Genomic DNA, 21,780 nt, shown 5'->3' on the forward strand with positions numbered 1-21,780 from the left:
TATTGTGTTTTGTTTACAAACAAAACACAGTAGATTTCCAAGATGGCTGAAGAGTGGTTTTAGCAAGTTGGCCCACCTTAGGATATACTTCTACGCGCCTTGCTTAGGATATACCTCTAGGCGCCTTGAGTGAAACTACAGGTAAAGGCTGGTTTAGAGTTCCCGTGAACGTGAACGTGAACAAACTTTTTTTTTGTTAATAATTCATCAGTCATATAAAACGCGAGGAAAACATCATAAAACGATAGAAAGAAACATTTTCTAGTTGAAAAACATATTTAAGCACAATTCATATTGATAAAAGTGGATAATTTCAATATTTCACAACGATTCTGAATTTCCACCGTGGAATCGAGATGTTCGTGAACTGACCATAGTTCGCCGACTTCGGTGAACGTGAACGTGAAAACAGTGGTGAATATAGACATCAAAATATTTCCCCGTTCATGTTCACGTTCGAATGTCCCAAAGCATTTTGAAAATTATTTCGCCGTGAACTGTAAAAGGATATGTTTAGCAACTTTCGAGTTTTCAATGAAAATTTCGATATGGATGCAATTTCATTCCATCGGATCTCTGCACATGTTGAAAAACTTCGTTGCTTCGGATTGATTCGTGAACAACTGTATATTTTATCCGAATTACTTTATCGAAGCTCGATGTTTATTCACTTCACGTTTACTGGCGAACTTTCAATATGAACGTGAACGTAAACAAAAACATTCTATTCACAACGATTTTTTGAGTTGTTTGTTTGCAATGCGGTTCACCGTGAAATGCTCGTACTATTCCACCACCTGTTCCTGTTCACGGCAACTGTAAACCGGCCATAACATATTAGGGTTGGTATTTTCTGACCAAATATCATTTACACCGTAGGTGTGCTGTTAACACTCCTATATTCGCGCATTGGTCTGTCAGACCGAGAAATCAATAATTCGTTCATTTCTCAGAAAATATCAACACTACGACTTTGCGATTCTCGCTTCGTTATTCGTCGTTCGTCATCGTTTAGCGTATCGCATGTGTTGGTACAAAGGGGACGTGTGCCACTTTTTTAACACTTTCGGTCTGACACACCGACGCGAGTATAGGGGTAACTTTTTTGGATAAGTGCCTTTTTTCATATTCTAGAATATTGTTTAATGAAATGTATAAATTAATGTTAGTAGCGTGAAATATTTATTGAATGCATAAGACCGGACTATTCTTATTTGATTTCAGTCCCTTTTGTAACTGCATTGAACGGATCCATATATGAACTATTCGTCGATATATTTGTCGTTAGATTCATGCGTTGAAAAGCAAAAAATAAATGTTTGACTTTCGTATAGTATATTCGATAAATATAACGGTCATACATACACACTTGTGATAGAATTTCACTTGTGGAAGAATTGTAAACAGTAAACTATATACAAATCGGTGGCTTATGGTAATTTTTAACAGTTACAGTTTCGGGGTTATTTTTTTTTTTTGATGTACAATATCGACAAGAAAACAAGAAAAAAAAGGAAGTTCCTAGAATTTTTTTATGTCATCTTTTTATGCCCATCTAAAAAAAAGACATTAATTATTAGTTTACCAGGAATACAGAGACAATGAATAATAGAAATATGCAAACTTTATATTCCAGAACCTCTATCATCTGGTAATTATCTAGAAGGTCCTTATACTTTCTCTCTTCGATAAAAGACCCGAAAAACACGCAACAATGTAAAAAAATATGTTTGTTTCGAGCATGCAGTTATGTTATGTTCTGATTCTTACTCCAATGAAACCATAATCGATTAATACGTTTTATGTTATTTTATAGCTCTTTATACTTCCATGAATTATTTTCAGTTGCTTACTTTTAATTAATAACAGTGAAAAGTTTGAAATTCGTTATTTGTGTTGGATTATCAAAAATTACTCTGTTTTGAGGAGACTGAATTAGATGACTATTAAAACTTAATAAAGACGAAAAAACATATTTTTTTGAGTTTTTTTCATTCAATCACACCCCCTTCTTCAAATAAATGCCAATAAAGCCTGAAAAATAAATAATGGCAACATTACAGAGAAGTTCAATTTTCGGTCTGTGACACCGTGTGCGAGTATACGTGTTATGATTTTGCACTCGAGTACAGGAGGGTTGAACATTGTCTGGTAAATCGAAATTCAGATCAGCTACATAGGAAGATGGGAGAAAAAAATGTGCGAATGAAGTAAAATGGGAGAAAAGAGTCACATTAGGGTTGTGTCCGACACACTATCGCATGATTGACGTAGGATTACTACCCGTTTTCGATCGATACGAAATATTTCAAACGATTTGATAAAATTCCATTCGAGTTGTTTTTTCATTTCGTTCGATCTGTTTCTCCTTAAATGGGCAAATAATTCGAAAAAAGGGATGCGAAATTATCACTCGAACGAAATAACGGGTTTGAACGAAATGGAAATCCGTCGGAATTCAGAATAGGGCTGTACGTTAGGCTATCTGTTGCATACTGATTTCGGACATGTTTGAAAAACTACAGTAATAAACTCTTTTATAATAAATTGGTGGTCCTGAAAAGGGCCGTTTTGTTTGATTGTTAGGTATTGTTTGTTCATTCCACTAGTGTTACAATCGAGCGATGCTGGCAGAAGGATGGTGATTAGTAGTGGGATGTAAGCGCCAGCCGCTTGCTAGCGATGCAAATGTTTGGCTTGCCGATGAACGAGGTGTACACAGAATGTGCCGCATATGCACTCGATGCATGTACCGATGATGTTGTTCCGGAACGATCGAATCGGGCGCGAACAAGTGCACATTCACTAAGAGCACACATTGCCTCCCACAGCTTGCTTGGAAAAACAATTGAACTCGGTTTTCAGAAACATGTGACATATGCAACGTATATCAGCAGAAAATCAAAGATCAAACTCATATTTCATTACACAGTCAAGATTTCAAGATTGTTTCTGCGAATGGACCAATCAAAACCCGAATTTCCGCTCGGATAATGGTTGAGATATTTCAATTGTTTGATAGTTTCATAAAATATATTATTTTGTTCATTGTAATGAATTGTTATGAATTACTCTAATCGATTGACGCAAAAATGTTGCAAATCCATTAGGAAATGGAATTCAGAGCGCGAGATTCCCGTTTGGATAGTGTTTTTTTTATCCCATTTATTTATTTATTAGGCTCATCAGCATTTTAGCTGTAACAGAGTCGGCTTTAATCGTGTATTTGTACATATGTTTATGTTTCTATAAATTTTAAATTACACAGTAGTTAGTAGTAGCCATTTAGGCGTAAGGTTATTCTTTCTGTTCTTCCATTATTCAGCAGACCGGACTGCGGAGACAGTTGATATTGATCATTGTTGGGTTATTTATAGAACAGCAGCCCGATGTTTCTTGCAGAGCAGAGCAGTTGTATGGATGAATCGATCTTTGTTCCACCGTGGATCGATTTCCATCACTGATGATGATTGCGTGGACGTAGTTATTCTATAACAACACAAAGATGGTCAATTGAGGGCCTTGAGTTTGAACTCACGATCGATCGCTTGGTAAGCGAACGCGTAACCAAGTGGCTACGAAGACCCCCCCTGGATAGTGGTTGTTATTTGACAATTCTCGCGTAACTTTTGAAAAGGTCCTATGTAACAAATGTAAACAAATCGAGTTAATGGATGCACGCTATTAGTTTTCAATCATTGAATGTATTACAAAAACAATCGTTCACGTATCTATCTTCTTCATCTTTTTATCGCCGATACAAAAAATATCCAATGTACAGATTCGGATTTAATGCGCCCGGCTGTTACTTCGGACGCCTCTTTTCTCCGACGCTCGGAACGTCCAAAGTAACAAAGCAGTCAAAACGAAGTCGTACTTCGGTCGTTTTGAGTTTTTGTTTCTTACAGGTGTTGTTACCGATTTTAGTGCAATTCGACGAGTGATAACAATAATAATCTGCCTTTAGAATGAAATCCTGTTATTTGGATTGTTGTTTAGTAATTAGTTTCAAATTCTTATCGTGCAACGTAATATGTCCAATGTACAAATGCGGGCAGTCAAAAGGTCCAATGTAACATTTTTCGCTCCTAGTCTTCAACTTTAATCTCAAATCACGGAACAACAGTTACGATTGGTTTTTCAGAGTTATTCTTGACTGCTAGTGGTGAAAGTAGCGATAAAGATCGAAAGCTTTTAAGACAATTCGCGGGATAATGTTTGGGTCTTCAACTTCGTTTTTCTCGCGTTGACGAAAATGTTACATTGGACCTTTTCAAAAGTTACGCGAGAATTGTTCGATAGTTAGTTCTTCTTCCTCTTCTCATCTTAAATGGCACCAACCTTCATAGAGAAACTTCGCCGTCTCAACGTAGTATTTACTTGCTCATTTTCATTAGTACTTAGTTGAGATTTCTATGCCAAATAACATGTTTTAAATCCATTCTTAGTGGCAAGCTCTAGAATACGCGTGAGCACGGTGCAAGACGGAGGAAATTTCTTTGACGAAAGTTACATGATATATTATGTTCTTCAATGTTATAAATTGTTATGGAGTGCCCGATTCGTTTGACGCAAAAATCTCATAAATCCATCATGAAATGAGTGAGTAATAACCGACACTGTTTGTCCGGAGGTCAAATATTTGACACTTTTTGAGAGATAAAGTTTGTTCTGAAATTTGCACAAATACTATTTTGTTTGCCACTCTTCAATTATCAACATATGAAACATCGAACATGGAAAAAAATCGACAGAAACAGGTTTGACGAACTTAAGGCATCCAGTAACTGAATATTTACTTGTCGTGTTTTGTGCCGAATATATTTGATCAGTACACGTTGATCAAACTATATTTCACTACGATGCTTATTTTCTACCAATCGAGATGTTGGTGAATTCACCATAGTTCGCCAGCATCGGTGAACGTGAACGCGAAAACAATGGTGAATATCGACGTCAAAATATTTCCCGGTTCATGTTCACGTTCGAATGTCCGAAGGCATTCTCAAAATTATTTCACCGTAAACTGTAAAAGGACGCGTTATGTAAAGATAGGTTTAGAGTTCCCGTGAACGTGAACATGAACAGGTGGTGAAAAAGTACGATTATTTCACGGTGAACAACATTGCCAACAAACATCTCAGAAAATCATGGTGAATAGAATGTTTTTGTTCACGTTCACTTTCGCGTTCACATTAAAGTGCGCTACACATACAGCGTCACCGTTATCGTCCCGTCAACTATTCTCTAGGACTTCTTTTGCCGACGTCAAAGTTGCCAGTATGGTGTATGTGAATGCTACCATATGATTTCCATGGGAGAATATTTGACATTTCATTCCTTTACGTTTACTTCACGATGACGGGACGGTATATGTGTAGCGCACTTAAATGTTCGCCAGTGAACGTGAAGTAAACAAACATCGCCTTCAATAAACTAATTCGGATAAAATATACAGTTGGATACGTAAATATTGATGATTTGAGTGATGTACTTATTCTTCGTAGCGTTTTCGTTGTTTTGCTATCCTTATTGAACTCACGAAGAAGGCGAAAACGACGTATTTATCGGGTACATCCATATTTACTAAAAAGAAATGAATGCGGACGATTTAGAACTGCCATCGAGGACATGTCGAGCAGCTCTATATTTTTCTGTGAAAACTTCCATATGGATGTAATCCCATTCAATCGGATCTTTACACGGGTCGAAAAACACTTGGAGTGCTTAGTGAACACTCGACCGAATGATAGAATTCCTTCGAAAATGCGATTGGCGATTGTTTTGGAATTTTTGGCATCTGGTACGATATGTCGTCATATTTCATCAGTATACCGCATAAGCGAGTCGTCATTTTGTTATATTATTGATCAGGTGTGAGATGCTATTGTACTAGAGTTTCGAAGCGAGTTTCTGTCATTCACAAAACAAAATTAGTTGGATGTTGCAAATGAATTCAACTATCGATGGAACTTTCCAAATTGTGTTGGAGCAATCGATGGTAAACATGTTCCAATAGTATGCCCACCCAACTCTAAAAGCTTGTTTTACAACTAAAACATTTTTTTTTCATTATTATGATGGCTATAAGTGATGCAAAATACGATTTTTTGTACGTCAACGTGAAGTGAAGGAGATAGTGGAGTATTTGCTGCAGATCCTATTGGGTAAAAGATCTGCAATGATCAATTGCCATTACCTGAAGAAAGCACAACGGACACAAACTACCTTTCTTCTTTATTGGAGATGATGCGTTCCCGTCCCGAATAATGAAGCCTTATGTGCCATCAAAAGGGAAGTCACTCACACCGGAAGAAAGAAGTTTCAATTATAGGGTGAATCAAAGGTTATTTTAACCTGCTGCGTTCTCCATAATTTGCTTATTGACAACAAGAGATACTGGGGGTCTCCGTAGTCACATTGGTTGCGTGTTCGCTTAGTAAGCGATCGGTCGTGAGTTCAAAAGTCAGGGCCCTCATTGACCATCTTTGTGTTGTTACAGAATAACTACGTCCACGCAACAATCATCAGCGATGGAGATCGATCCATGGTCGAAATAAGATCGATTCATCCATACAACTGCTCTGCTCTGCAAGAAACATCGGGCTGCTATTCTATTAATAACTCAACAATGATCATGTCAACTGTCTCCGCTGTCGGGTCTAACTGGATAATGGAAGAACAGAACGAATACTCTTACGCCTAAATGGCTACTGTGAAATATAATGTACCATATGCAATGCTATAGAAGGAATACTATTACGCCGAAATGTGGAAACTGTGTAACGTGCTAATTATAGATATGATAAACATGTGACATATACGCGATTGAAATTTGGCTCTGTTATAGCTAAAATGCTAATGAGCCTGCAATAAACAAATGGGGTAAAAAAAACAAGAGATACTGTCCAGCAGGATTTGCTGACTACTATGATGCGAATGGCAATTTAATGGAAGGAGGATGGAGAACAACGGGACACAATATGACACTATTGCAAATAACCGGAGGACGAAGTTCAAACAGCCCAGCAAACATTAAATCGTATAATTTTGCACGTGTCAAGTCTTACAAGAAATCCGAATAAATCATAATCGCATATAATATCAATCAAAGTATGTGTCGTGTATATTTGAAATCGCATAAAATGTAAAAACTCGATTTAATATACCATTATCAAATTAAGTCGCAATTCGGTATAATAAACATCAATTTTATGATGTACATTGTCGTAAAATATACTTAATCCGCATCATATGCGTATATTACGCTGATGCAGTTTGTGTGTCGTATAAGCATATAATTTAAATCGATTCAGTACTGTAGTAAATCGTGTTGCATGCTGAAGAAAATCATGAAACAGTAAATCATATTGGATCCTAATAAAGAACATATTACATCATATTGAAATGTCAATGAAATGCTGATGCACTCGAAAGTTTTAACCGTTTAACTAAATTTCAGATAGCCACGCGAGATAGCTGGTGGATGATAATCCAGACGACCGGAGTTCGAACCCACATCGGAGCAGTTGTCACCAAACATCAATCTGTGCCATTTTAAACATTCATATTCCACGCCCAACACAAGTCAAACAAACAATTAATATTTTTACAAACATAAATACTCATATATAAAAATGGCGATTCATGAGGCTATAATAATCATTTCACGAAAATATTTTGCGCCATTTGTTTTTTTCTATGTCTGTAACAAATCGTATATGAGTTTGGCAAAAGTCGTATTTGGTGCTTTGACAATTCATGAATATATTCATATTAGATCGCAATTCAATTCAACATAATCGCTATTATAGCCGGTCAAAGTTGCATATTCATCCAAACAAATTCGGTAAGCATTTGCCATGTATGTATATGGCCTCCACTTTTGCATGCATATGCCAGTTAGGCGCATTATATGCCAACCAAATTTTAGGGCATATGATGTTATATATACGCTTGTTATGCGATTTAATGTTTGCTGGGAGAGCAAAGGAGATACGCAATGTGTCAAAAAATTATGTGAATTCTTCTGCTGGCTGCATTTTCTGGCAAACGGCATCCATGTAAAAATTGTCGTTTCATTCAAATTAGAATAAAAATAAAGAAAAGTATCAGACATATATTTCACATATATTTCATTTCATCAGTTTTATTTAATAATTTTTCTTATTCATTCACCATTTCTTTCTTTCTCACACTTTTTCAAAATAGCATTCATTGATATGAATTGAACAATCAAATCCGTGATTACGTCTTCGTCAAGTTCAAAAAGTTTTTCCATTTGAAGCCAAATGTGTTGATGCTTCAATTCCTGGGTTGTTTCACCGCATTTTTCGATGAACGAACTAATGGATCGGCTAACTAAAAGAGCGGTTTCCATCGATGGGTCGTCACGATCACGTTTCTCTTTTTTGTCATGTATGAGTAACCACTACTGGTAGACGCAGCGTCATTATTGTGCAGATCCGGCACTGCAGATGAGCTCAGACGAGGAGTTATATGATCGTCACCTTCCAATGACACAGTTTGGCGTAGAGTGGAAGCAACGTTTTATTCCAAAAACGCCATTGCTTCACGCAACTCTCCCACTTCTTGTGATTCCTCTAGTTCGTCGCCAACTCCTTCTGGGGCCGCATCATCTCTTTCAGTCTTCGATGAATTATTAGCTTTCTGTAGAAAATAACGATGCGTATCTTTAGCTTTTTTCCAAACATTTTTTGCATCAGCAACTGAAAATTACGAGTTTCAGTGTCAGCAGAATGCAAATGTTTGATATTATTATAAGAAAACTCACTTGATATATTCATCGCTTTGGCGATATTTTCCCAAGCAGCATTTCGTTTTGATACATTTCTGTACAATTTATCTTTTTTATCCCACAGGCAGGAATACTTTTTGACTTGTTTAGCAAATCGTGGTGAATAAAATGTTTTGTTCACGTTCACGTTCATATTAAAAGTTCGCCAGTAAACGTGAACTAAATAAACATCAAGCTTCAATAAAGTAATTTGTATAAAATATACAGTTGTTCACGGATCGACTCGAAGCAACGAAGTTTTTCAACCCGTGCAGAGATCCGATTGAATGAAATGCAATGCATCCATATCATTTTCATTGAAAACTTGAGAATCGCTAAACATATCCTTTTACGTGAACATGAACGGGGAAACATTTTGATGTCTATATTCACCACTGTTTTCACGTTCACGTTCACCGAAGTCGGTGAACTATGGTGAGTTCACTAACATATCTATTCCACGGTGGAAATTCAGAATCGCTGTGGAATATTCAATTAATCCACTTTATCAAAATGGACTGTGTTTAAATATATTTTTCAACTAGAAAATGTTTCTTCCTATCGTTCCAAGATGTTTTCTTCGTGTTTTATATATGGACTGATGAATTATTATCTACTATTCGTACGAACACTCCTCATAATTTCTTGATATGGTTTTGATCTGGCAAACAAGCTGACCAGTCCAGAATCTGAAGCCCGTATTCAATAATCCATGACTTGACTTTCCGGATTTTATGAAAATTTATGTCAAAAAGAGCCAAATATTTGGCTTCGGTCAAACAGTGTATGAGCACCCTTACTAAGAACAAAAGTAAACAAGTGACACTGATAATAAAGTGAGCGAATGACGCTGAGACGAAAGACCTACTTCTTTTGGCGATATTTTCGGCCACTAGAAAAGTATCTATCAAAACAGATACGTCCTTTCCAAAAGTTACGCAAGTATTGTCCTTTTCCAAACCGAGAGCTATTAAGTGCGCTACACATACAACGACCGTTCCGTCAACTATTCTCTTGGACTTATTTTACCAACGTCGAAGTTGCCATTGCTGGTGTATGTGAATGCGGCCAAATGATTTCTATAGGAGAATATTTCACATTTCTTTCATTTACGTTGACTTTACGGTAACGGAACGTTGTATGTGTAGCCGCGTTACGCGTCCGCGTTGACGGCATTGAGCTTCGTTTACTAGTTTAGGGCAACGTCAAAGAATAAACGTTTTTCAGGCGAAATGAAATGTTTTTAAAATTAAAATTATGAATGAAAATAAATTTTCCCGTACCAAATTAGTATTCTATTTTAATGAAAAACACTTTTTTTTATGTAATGGATGAATCTCGAACGAAAATTGTTTTTGAAGACAATTTTATATTATAATGAAAAGTTTCAGTAACAATGTTGGAAAAGTATAGACAAATGGTTAAATAAATGACAGAAACGCGTGTTTCAAGCAATTAAATAACATGATGTAAAAAAATTCATTCAAATTTTAACATTTGAAAACTGGCTTCGGTCTTCTAATCTGATAGGGGTCACACTAACGAGTTTGGGACCCAAGTTATGGTCCCTAATTGAAAGTCGCCACCAGACGTCGACACTATTCCACTGTCATTGTGAACAAGGCGCCTAGAAGTATATCCTAAGGTGGGCCAACTTGCTAAAACCACTCTTCAGCCATCTTGGAAGTCTACTGTGTTTTATTTTTAAATAAAACACAATACGCTTGTGCCCAAGCTCGCTCGTGATCAGTCTGTCTTTTTCACGCTTCAAGGATATAATTCCCCTTCTGCTTTATTCCGTATTGTTTTCATATACCCCTCCCCTAACCAACTTAGTGACGAAACGGCTTCACCTTAGGATATACCAAGACGGGTTTATGGTACTAGGTGAGGCCGTTTCGTCACTACCAAGGCGCCTAGAAGTATATCCTAAGGTGGGACAACTTGCTAAAAGCACTCTTCAGTCATCTTGGAAGTCTACTGTGTTTTGTTTGTAAACAAAACACAATACGCTAGTGCCGAAGCTCGCTCTCGATCAGTCTGTCTCTTTCACGCTTCAAGCAAATAATTCCCCTTCTGTTTTCTTCCGTACTGTTTTCATATACCGCTCCCCTAACCAACTTAGTGACGAAACGGCCTCACCTTAGGATATACTTCCAGGCGCCTTGGGATATACTTCTACGCGCCTTGGGATATACTTCTAGGCGCCTTGGTTGTGAATGAGAAGGTGCCGCAAAGCTCTTTTTGCAAATTGGTAAAATATCGTGCCAACAGTGGCAGTTTTTCGGGCACGCATCGACACATATTTCAATCGGGGATACCCCGCTGCAAAGATAATGACACAGCTGTCATCATATCAAAAGACCCAACCATCATCGCTTTCCATGAGAGATTGCAACATTTGTGCGTATGTAAAAGAGTCCTTTTTGTTCTTAAGCTGAAAAATATATAGATTACCGGACAAAAACTGGTTCCCGCTTAGGGTACATTGATAGTTGCTTTTCCTAAATGTGAAACATCGCGAATGCGGTGCGTGCGTGCGTGGCTAAAAACAAACAAGCAAAGTTGTGCAAAGCAAAGCAGTGAACAGAACCTATACGACTGGTGATGGCTGAACAGAGTGAACTGCGTATGAATTTAGTGGCTATTCAACGTACGGATCCGTATGCTAAGGACATTGTCAACTCATCGCCCCACGTAGCATTCTACACTTTCAACACAGCTGAAAACGAATGGGAAAAAACCGACGTTGAGGGAGCGTTGTTTATCTACAGTCGAACCGCTGAGCCTTATCACAGCATTTTCATCAACAATCGGCTCAACAGGAACTCGCTAGTCGAACCAATCAACAGTCTGATCGAGCTGCAATCGCAGCCGCCGTTTCTGCTCTACCGCAACGAACGGTCCCGCATCCGGGGTATCTGGTTCTACAAGGATCAGGAGTGTGATCGGATCCGTGAGATTATTTCCTCGCTTGTGGCGGATTGTGACAACGAAAACATAAGGCCTATCGAGATGGGAAAAGTTCAGGCAAACGGAAACGCCAGAGGTAACAGCTTTTGCTTCTTTTGGGTTTTTTTTTATCAAGAGTGGATCATTTTCGCTGCAGCCCTGTGCATGTGAAGATATAGTTGTTGCATTCATTTTAATTTGGGTTTTTTGTATATTCAATAATAGGCTCTACGTTCTAATTCAAATGTACTACATTTTTGTTATTTTTAAATCAAATTAAATGGAATCCATCATTTCAGGTAATAATGTGGATATATTCACAATGTTGACCAAGGCGCAGGAAAACTTCAACAACAGTGGCGGAATGCCACAGTCAGCTCAATCTCAAGAGCAAGTACCGAACAGTAGAAATTTGCCGGCTGTCATTAACGTTGTACCAGACCAGAGCACACCTCAGAGTGTGGTTAACTTTTTCAACGCTGCCGCAAAGCAACCAGCCGCTTCCGAGGTTCCTCTGTTCCAAACGCTAATGTCCAACCCAGTGCATACGCTGGAACAAATCGAAAAACAACATCGTGCCACAACGCCTCAAAAAGAGGCACTTCCTTCCGGAAAGCTAACTCCCGAAGTAAGCGAACTAGAAAACAGTTTCAAATTTATGGGTATTCCTATAAACACCGGACCGGTTCCAGTGCAGGAGTCAGGAACATCGCCATTGGCAACGTTCCTCAGTTCAACCAATTTAGCGGCAGTTCGGAACAACAACCAGCAAATCCTGAAGGCAAAACCAATCGAAATTAGCGAGCTAGAATCACGCCAACAGCAGCAGCAGCAACAGCAACAACAGCAGCATCCGCATCCGCAACCACTGCATGAACTCTTGAAAAAGTCTGATAGTATGAACAATCATGTTTCTAGGCTAAACCCTACTCCGACTACTGGCAGCGCAAGTAAACCCGCCCTTATGCCACCAACTATGTTTACTCCGAGTGGCTCTACCACTGCAGCAAAGGGGCTTTCCGATTTGTTCGCTAACGTAGCGAGCAAGAAGCAGCAGGAACAAGCCAACGGGAATAGTCCCTCCGTTACAGATTTGCTGACAAAGAGCAACCACAACCACCAACCGGCACCGCCGGGATTCTACCCGATGGCCGGGAGTGTCGAACCACTCACTCAAGCGCAGCTTATCCAAGCCGTTAGCTATCTTATCAAGCATGATCCGGATTTCATACGGAAGCTTCACGAAGCATACCTGAAATCGTTCCAGGAAATGATGGCTCTTTAAACAGCGCACGAGTGACATAACGAATAGCCGATGGAAGAGCAGAAAAGTGGAAGCAAAAGACTTGAAGATTTGTCGTCAACATGTTGCAGGGTGAAATTTGAATAGAAAAACACGTCGCAAAAGGACCTTTTAAGCAGGAAATGACGAAATACGGTTAGATTCTTTTTTTTGATTTTTGAACACTCATATATATTATTATTTTGTTCCGTTGTTACTGAAGCGTACTCCCTCCTTTCACAATACAATAATACATGTTGCTCTAAGTAAAGCAAGTACATGATGAATATCTCTGTGTTTTATTTGTTTTGCGAGCATACGACTTAGAATACGATACGATACACTTGTTGTGCTTGTTGGTGGTGATGCGAATTGTTAACTACACACCCAGTGAACGCAATTTGCAGGGCAATATTGCATCCCGTAAATATCAAAATTGAATGTAATAGTAGACCTTACGTAAAAATCTCCTCAGTAATAACTGTAGGTTCATGCACGTTTATGCTAAATAAATGGTCAGCACAATTTAAATACTTACTTTGAACTGCTGCGGTTTAATTATTGGTGATTCATCCCTGGTTTTCAGTTCACTTCCAAGAGCGGGAAACAATGTTTAGCGAGAAACATCGATTTGCAGGTTCAGGACCAACTTTTCTCCTTCCATGGTTACTAGTCTCACCATTGCAAACTAATCGCACTCGTTCAACATTGGCGATTTACTGACTGTTGGGTTCGCCGTACAGTTGTGTCAGTTTGTGGTTCATCCTCCTTCCCTTTACTCCGTTTTTCTGTACACCGCCGCATAGCCAAGTGCTTGCGAGTTCTGTTCGAGCATCGTCCAAGCTTCGTGCCCGTAGAGGACTATCGGTCGTCTCAGTGATTTGCACATGATCAGTGGCGTCGAGTGGAGCTCTCGTACCCGGGGGCGGAAATGTCTGGTGGACCAACTCCGCTTCCCCTCCCTCTTCGCTATCTGTATATGGTGTAAAGGGTGTACCGTTCAAAATCCGCACACACTCGAGTCGATCTAACTTTTGATCCTTCCGTTAGCGCTCAACTTATGAGTCGATCAGTCGATGTTCTTTAGACGAGAAGATTTTGGAAGTCGACCTCGGACTATTTTATACGGTTTTTGACGTAGAAATACGACTTTCATTAAGAATGCCAAATCAGAAAACAGGTCACGTTTTTATGAAATAAAGTTAACGTTAATAACTATTTTTGCCGCGAACGGATTTTGGCGATTTACCTACCAAACGAATTGGAAATTCCCTAAGATTTTTTTTGATATGCTATACATTACAATCCCATAGTCTATATATGGTTTAAATTGATGAAAATTGGAGGCATTCCCATTTCCTCATACATTTGTTCTGTCCATTTGTGTGCTTTCCCGAACAGAGCTGTCAATAACGAGCAACTTTTCGACGAGCAACGAAGGGGAAATCGCAAGATATAAAGTCTCGAGTAGAACGAAGGGGAATATTTGCCTAGAGTATAAACAGTGGATCTCGCTGAGGCAAACTTTCATTCTTCGTGAGGAAATCGACTGAACAACATCGTTGCTGGGCGAGCTGGACGGCGAGGGATCGAATGCCTTTCTCAAGGCAATGGGGGTGGAGGAGCAATATTATGGACAAAGTAAAGTTTTCCAAGGGCCTTTTTGAAGGTTAGAGTTCATTCGTACTGAAGAAGTTTAAGGTCTCAAGCAAGGAAGGAAGGCAAACTTTCAGTATCGTTCTGTATTCAGAGCAATGAATATCGCTTGTTCTTCCTTGTTTTGCGACATCACATGTCTTCGTTTCGGATTGCGCTGTGGACGCGACCAAATTACTCACTCGCTGATGTCTCTGGCATTGCAGTTATTGCATTAACCTTCCGCTAGGGTATTGGTATCTCTGCTGAGACAAATATTCAGCCTTCTTCCAAGCAGTTAACATTGTTTGTTTTTGTCATCAATGCATTGAACTGACGCTATGGTGAAGCAGGTGTTAAGGTTGTGCACCAAAAAATTATTTGGCGAATACCAAGTTGTTCAATAAGTTATTAATGCTGCTTTCAACTAGGATTGCATTTGCGCGAATCTTGATCATAATGAAGCAGCGCTACTTTTTTCGAGGTTGTTGAGATTAACAGATAGAGTTTATTTCGTTTATTTAGTCACCAAGAAAGTAAATGACGTTCTGAAATGTTGTATGTGATTTGGTTTCGCTTGCCAGTAGCAAAACTTTCTCCACTAAGGATGACAGCTGCGCTTATCTCGAGCATGTATTTTTTTGCGAGCACAAGAATGAATCATCAAACAATTATCGTCAAATGATTGTACAATAAAAAACATATTTCAGGGCGACCAAACTGGTAGAATAGTTATTTCAAAATTTTCGTTGTATTACAAAATAATATCCGCAATTATAAACAAGCGACTTGAAATAAACTACAGCGTAGTTCTACGTCAACAATGCGGTCGTGCCTAGAACACAACTTCTTTTTTTGTCGTTTCCTCGAGACGTCGCATTTTGCGATGCCGCGCCGCGAAAATACATTTTCGCGTCGACTATTCGCAGTTCCCGAAGCTGCTTTCCCATGATGAAATCCATAATTTCGTGGGAAAAGAACTAGGTCTCACGCGAGAAAATGTTCCCCAGCTTCAGCCAAGCAGACGGCTTGGATGTACATTCGTGAAAGTCAACCTCCAACTAGCCGAGAAGATAGTGGAGTAACACGACAACAAGCACAAGTTCGTATTCGACGTAAAGTCATACAAGCTAAGAATTACGACGGAGGACGGTGCGGTAGAAGTCGAATTGCTTGATCTACCAGAAAGTGTCACCAATAAACAAGTGTTCCATGTGTGCAAAACAAAAAACTGTTGGTACAGAAGCTCGCTGCAGACCTGTCGTATGCAAGCGTGACGAAGAGTAAACCATCTCAACCACAACAGACAAAACCATCAAACCAACGTAAACTGTCATCAGTTTCCTCAACACGGATAACGAAGGACCCGCGTGTAGACGGATCAAGCGATATGTCGGGTCAAAAATAAAATCTCCTTTGAGTAAGTGAGACACAAGATACATGTTCACAACCACAACAGAATAACACGATACCACACCTCCTCCCCCCCCCCGCTGCCCCTGCGACAACGATCAATTCCACAACACACGCTGTAGTACAACTCTCGCCAATCACGATCTCGAACGCCATCACATCGCATCGCAGACCCGATGGCAACGAAACGGATTGCTTGCAAACATCTCAATCCTCGAACACTCCACGCCTGCGTAGACAACCGCCGGAGAAAACATCAGTATCAGCAATCACGAACACGTCAGAATCTCCGACGAAGAAATATTATAAAAATGGAGAACGTAAGCTATAATATTGCAACGATAAACATCAACACCATCACCAACCAAACCAAGTTAAACGCCCTTCGCACATTTGTTCGCTCAATGGAGTTGGATATTGTGTTTCTACAGGAGGCTGAAAACGAACAGCTCGTCTTGCCCGGCTATAACGTTGTCTGCAATGTCGACCATGCGAGCAGAGGAACGACAATTGCTCTGAAAGATCACATCAAATTCTCACACGTAGAGAAGAGCCTGGACGGCAGACTACTCGCACTCCGTGTGCACAACACTACATTTTGTAATGTGTATGCTCCATCTGGTTCTGTTCTTCGGGCAGAAAGAGAACGCTTTTTCAACAACAATACCATCGCTTATTACCTTCGTCACCATACCGACCATACTATCTTAGGTGGCGATTTCTACTGTGTTATCCGACAATGCGATGCGACTGGACAAAACTCGAGTCCAGCTCTCAAAGCCACCGTTCAACAGCTACATCTGCATGATGTGTGGCAGCAGCTTCGCCCATGAGAGATGGAGTACACATATATCACACACAACTCGTCGTCCAGGCTCGATAGGCTCTACGTAAGCGATGGTCTCCGAGAACAGCTGAGATCAAGAGCTGCTCATGTATGCTGTTTCTCGGATCACAAAGCAGTCACTGCGAGAATTTGCCTTCATCTCCTTGACAAAGCGCATGGTCGTGGCTTTTGGTCCCTCCGTCCCCATCTTTTGACTACAGAGAATATAAACGAGTTCCAAATTCGGTGGCAGTATTGGACTCGCCAACGGTGGAATTATGCATCATGGATGGAATGGTGGCTGTTGTGCGCTAAGCCTAAAATAAAGTCATTTTCCGATGGAAGTCCAAAATAGCCTTCGACCACTTTCATCGAGGACAACAACGTCTGTTGATCTTGTTTCGCCTTGATCGTTGGGTTGAAATAAATGGCTTACTCTCAGATACACAATATGGGTTCCGCAGGGGCAAGGGGACGAATGATTTCCTTGCGTTGCTTTCTTCCGAAATTCAAATGGCTTGCGCCGAAGAAAAAAACAAATGGCATCAGTTTTCTTAAACATAAAGGGGGCCTTTGATTCTGTTTCAATTTCCAAGATTCCAGAACATTTATTTTCTTGGTGAGCCGACGAGAGCCTAGCTTGATGATTCCCATGATTCTCCACACAATTGTGTAGCTCAAAACATTAAGGCAATGGCGTCAGTTTGATGCAATGATTGCAATGCCAGATACATCAGCGAGTGAGTAATTTGGTCGCGTTCACAGCTCAGCCCGAAACGAAGGTATGTGATGGCGCAACATAAGGAAGAACAAGCGATGTTCATTGCTTCGTATCTAGAACGATACTGAAAGTTTACCTTCTTCTTTTTTGTTGAATTGAAGAGACTTTAAACTTTTTCAGTTCTTTCGTCTCTAGTCTTCAAAAAGACCCTTGGAAAACTCTACTCCTTCCTCATATTACTCCTTCACCCCCATTGCCTTGAGAAAGGCACTCGATCCCTCGCCATTCAGCTCGCCCAGCAACGGTGTTGTTCAGTCGGTGTCTTCACGAAGAATGAAAGTTTGCCACAGCGATCCACTGCTTTTACTCTAGGCAAATATTCATCTTCGATCTTCTTCTTTTCCTTTGCTTACAGAGACTTTAAATCTTACGATTTCTCCTTCATTGCTCGTTATTGACGGCACGGATAGAAACGCTCACAAATCAGCAGTACAAATGTATGGGAAAATGGAAACGCTTATAGTTTTCACGAGTTTTAACCAATTATACACCAGAGGATTGTAATGTATAGCATATCAAACAAAGCTTAGGGAATTTCCGATTCGTTTGGTATGTAAATCGCCAAAATCCATTCGCGGCAAAAATATTTTTTTTTGTACTAAATTTATTTTCAAATGGCTCAGCAACATTAAGTAACAATGAGCCGTGTTTATGAATAGGGAAAAGCCTCTTTGAGTAGAACAATGCCAATGTTCTTTCTCAAAAAGGCATAAAAACCCTATTATCTTTTCGAAAAATGTTACAATATGGACAAACATCATGACAAAATTCACAATAAGATAATATTATAGGCTTCTTGTTTAAGCTTCTTGTTGCAGAGATGACCATCTCCTAGGAACTAGTTATCTCCTTGGGACTAGGGAAGGGATGAAAATCTGCTCACTTTTCGAATTCTGAAGAAAAAAGTTGAAATAGAGAAAAGGAAACGCTAATAAAAAAAACAAAACAATGAAGGAAAACTAAACATATATATTCATATTCGAAAGTGTATGGATTTGAGAAAATCATAAATTAAAGAGATAGCATCGATATTACGAGTAGCCAGAACGTCGCGAATCGGAAAATTAGGTGGCATTCCCTTATTGCGAAAATTTTCTATTAAAGATAACCTGTCATTTTGATACTGAGAACAAAACCACACAATATGATCAATATCCTGATATCCTATACCACACACGCATAGGTTACTATCACTGATGTTAATTCGAAAAAGATGTGCATTCGAAGAATAATGGTTAGACATGAGTCTGCACACTACCCGTATAAAATCACGAGAAAAATTATATCCTTTAAACCAAGGTTTGAGAGAAACCCTAGGAATGATAGAATATAGCCATCGGCCTTTATCACTACTATTCCAACTTGACTGCCAAGATACAAGTGCCCGTTCACGAGGAAAATGAAGATATTCATCGAAAGTAATAGGCCAATAGAATAAGTCTCCTTCCATAGTGCCCTTCTTAGCAAGAAAATCTGCTTTCTCATTTCCAGGTATCGAACAATGAGACGGAATCCATACGAAAGTGATATTAAATGAACTAGTAATCAGAGCACTTAAAAGTTGATGGATTTCAGATAAGAAATACGACGTATATCTAGTTCTCACTGAACGGAGTACCTCTAAAGAGCTGAGACTATCAGAAAAAATGAAAAAGTGATCTGGGGCCAAGGTCTGAATATGGGGTAAGGCCATGTATATTGCAGCCAATTCTGCAACAAACACCGAACAGGGTAAACTAAGCCTACGAAAAGTGAAGAAGTTGATATTGAATATACCAAAGCCTGTGGATCCATTAAGACTAGATCCATCAGTAAAAAAAGTTTTGGTTGGGTCAATATGTTTATACCTTGACAGGAATATCGCAGGTATAACTAAATGGCGGAGATCATCTGAAATATTATGCACATAATCCTTCATTGACAGGTCAATAGTAATAGAGGAATTGAACAAAATTGAAGGAATGATCTGGAAACCAGATAAAGCAGATGGACTTTCCAAAGTCATAAATTCATGATATAGAGACATTCGCCTAGATCGAAAGCCTGAGTTCAACATTTTTTCAAAGTTTGCTATCACCTTCGGATTAAGTGTTTCACACCGTATTAAAAAACGGAATGATAACTCGAAAAAACGTACGGAAAGAGGAAGTATGCCAGCTAGAATTTCTAGGCTCATTGTATGTGTTGACTGCATACAACCTAGAGCAATACGCAAACAGCGATATTGAATCCTTTCCAGATGCAAAATATGGGAACAGGCAGCGGACCTGAAGCAAAAACTACCATACTCCATAACAGATAAAATGGTTGTTTTATACAACCTAATCAAATCCTCAGGATGAGCTCCCCACCAAGTTCCTGTTATGGATCGAAGAAAATTTATTCTTTTCTGACATTTTTGTTTCAAGTAGCCTATGTGTTTACCCCATGTTCCTTTGGAGACAACACCTAAATACTTGAATGACATCGAGTGACGAATAGGTCTATCCAAAAGTTTAAGCTGTATTTGTGCAGGATGATGTTTTCATGAGAATACAACCATCTCTGTCTTCTCAGTAGAAAATTCAATACCCAATCTACAGGCCCAATCAACCAAATTGTCAAGAGAATCTTGCAAAGGATTATGAAGATCGGTGTTGTCTTTGCCTATTACCGATACAACACAATCATCTGCAAACTGTCTCAAAGTACAATTTCCCGATAAACAAACATCAATATCATTTACATAGAAGTTGTAAAGAATTGGACTAAGACATGAGCCTTGAGGAAGACCCATGTAGCTAATGCGTAAAACTGACGAAGAACCATGAGAAAAACTCATATGTTTTTCACGCATTAGGTTAAACAGAAAACTATTTAATTTCTGGGAAAACCCATTCAGACGAAGTTTTTGAAAAAGGACTTCAATGGAAACAGAATCGAACGCACCTTTGATATCTAGGAACACTGATGCCATTTGTTGCTTACTACACAAGGCAAAGTCAACCTCTGATGAAAGAAGCGCAAGACAATCATTGGTTCCATTGCCTCTACGAAACCCGAACTGCGATGGCGAGAGAAGATTATTAGATTCAACCCAGCTGTCTAAACGATGGAGAATCATTTTTTCTAGTAATTTGCGAATGCAAGATAGCATTGCAATTGGTCTATAAGAATTATAATCAGACGCAGGTTTACCAGGTTTCAGAATAGCTATAACTTTAATTTGTCGCCACTCATGCGGAACAATATTCTGCTCAAGGAAAGCATTGAACAGTTTCAACAAACGTCTCTTCGCATTATCAGGTAGATTTTTCAACAAATTAAATTTGATCCTATCTGACCCTGGAGCCGTGTTATTGCAAGAAAGAAGGGCAAGAGAAAATTCAGTCATACTGAACGGAGGCTCAACATCATCAGATGTCTCTAAGAAGGGAGAAGGTGCGGGGGCAGAGTCTGGACATATCTTCTTGGCAAAGTCAAAAATCCACCTTTCTGAATATTCAACTTCTTCATTTGAATGAGATGAATTTCTCATTTGTCTGGCAACTCTCCAAAGAGTGCTCAAGGAAGTCTCTCGTGAAAGCCCATTTACAAAATGACGCCAATAGCCTCTCTTTTTAGCTTTAATGAAGCTTTTGAATTTACGCTCCAGATAAATGTAGTTATCATAACGTTCACGGGTGCCCAATTTTCGCCAATCCTTAAACGCATTCGATTTATCTTTATAGAGATTCGTACATTCTTGGTCCCACCATAGATTAGGAGGACGTCTACGAAACGAATTACCAGGAAAGCGCTTCGTCTGAGCATCAATAGCACTGTCAAGAATTAAACCAGTTAGAAAATTATATTCTTCCAGCGGGGGTAACTCATGAACTAATGCCACCGATTCTGAAATAATTGAAGATCATAAATCAAATTGGCCCTTCGATCATCAAAAGACTCACCCCATCCAATTCCATGAGAGTTGAAATCTCCCAAAATAAGATTAGGTTGCGGTAAAAGTTCAACTATATTCACAAGATTTCTATAATTAAGCATAGTTCTTGGAGGAATATAAATAGAAGCAATGCATAAATCTTTACCCTTGATACGTACCTGACACGGTAGAA

The 21,780-nt window shown here is 39.2% G+C and overlaps 1 protein-coding gene across 1 annotated transcript; it reads left to right on the forward strand.

Annotated features, from left to right (window-relative positions):
* The first annotated feature begins 11,139 nt into the window (after positions 1-11,139).
* LOC129776225 (mRNA-decapping enzyme 1A-like) lies at positions 11,140-13,318 on the forward strand. The gene is made up of 2 exons (XM_055781745.1): positions 11,140-11,846; positions 12,049-13,318. Exons 1-2 carry the CDS (start codon positions 11,405-11,407, stop codon positions 13,032-13,034), a joined length of 1,428 nt encoding a protein of 475 aa, XP_055637720.1. The 5' UTR covers positions 11,140-11,404; the 3' UTR covers positions 13,035-13,318.
* Positions 13,319-21,780: the final 8,462 nt, after the last annotated feature.

Source organism: Toxorhynchites rutilus, chromosome 3, assembly GCF_029784135.1.
Source record: "Toxorhynchites rutilus septentrionalis strain SRP chromosome 3, ASM2978413v1, whole genome shotgun sequence".
NCBI classification, from domain to species: domain Eukaryota; kingdom Metazoa; phylum Arthropoda; class Insecta; order Diptera; family Culicidae; genus Toxorhynchites; species Toxorhynchites rutilus.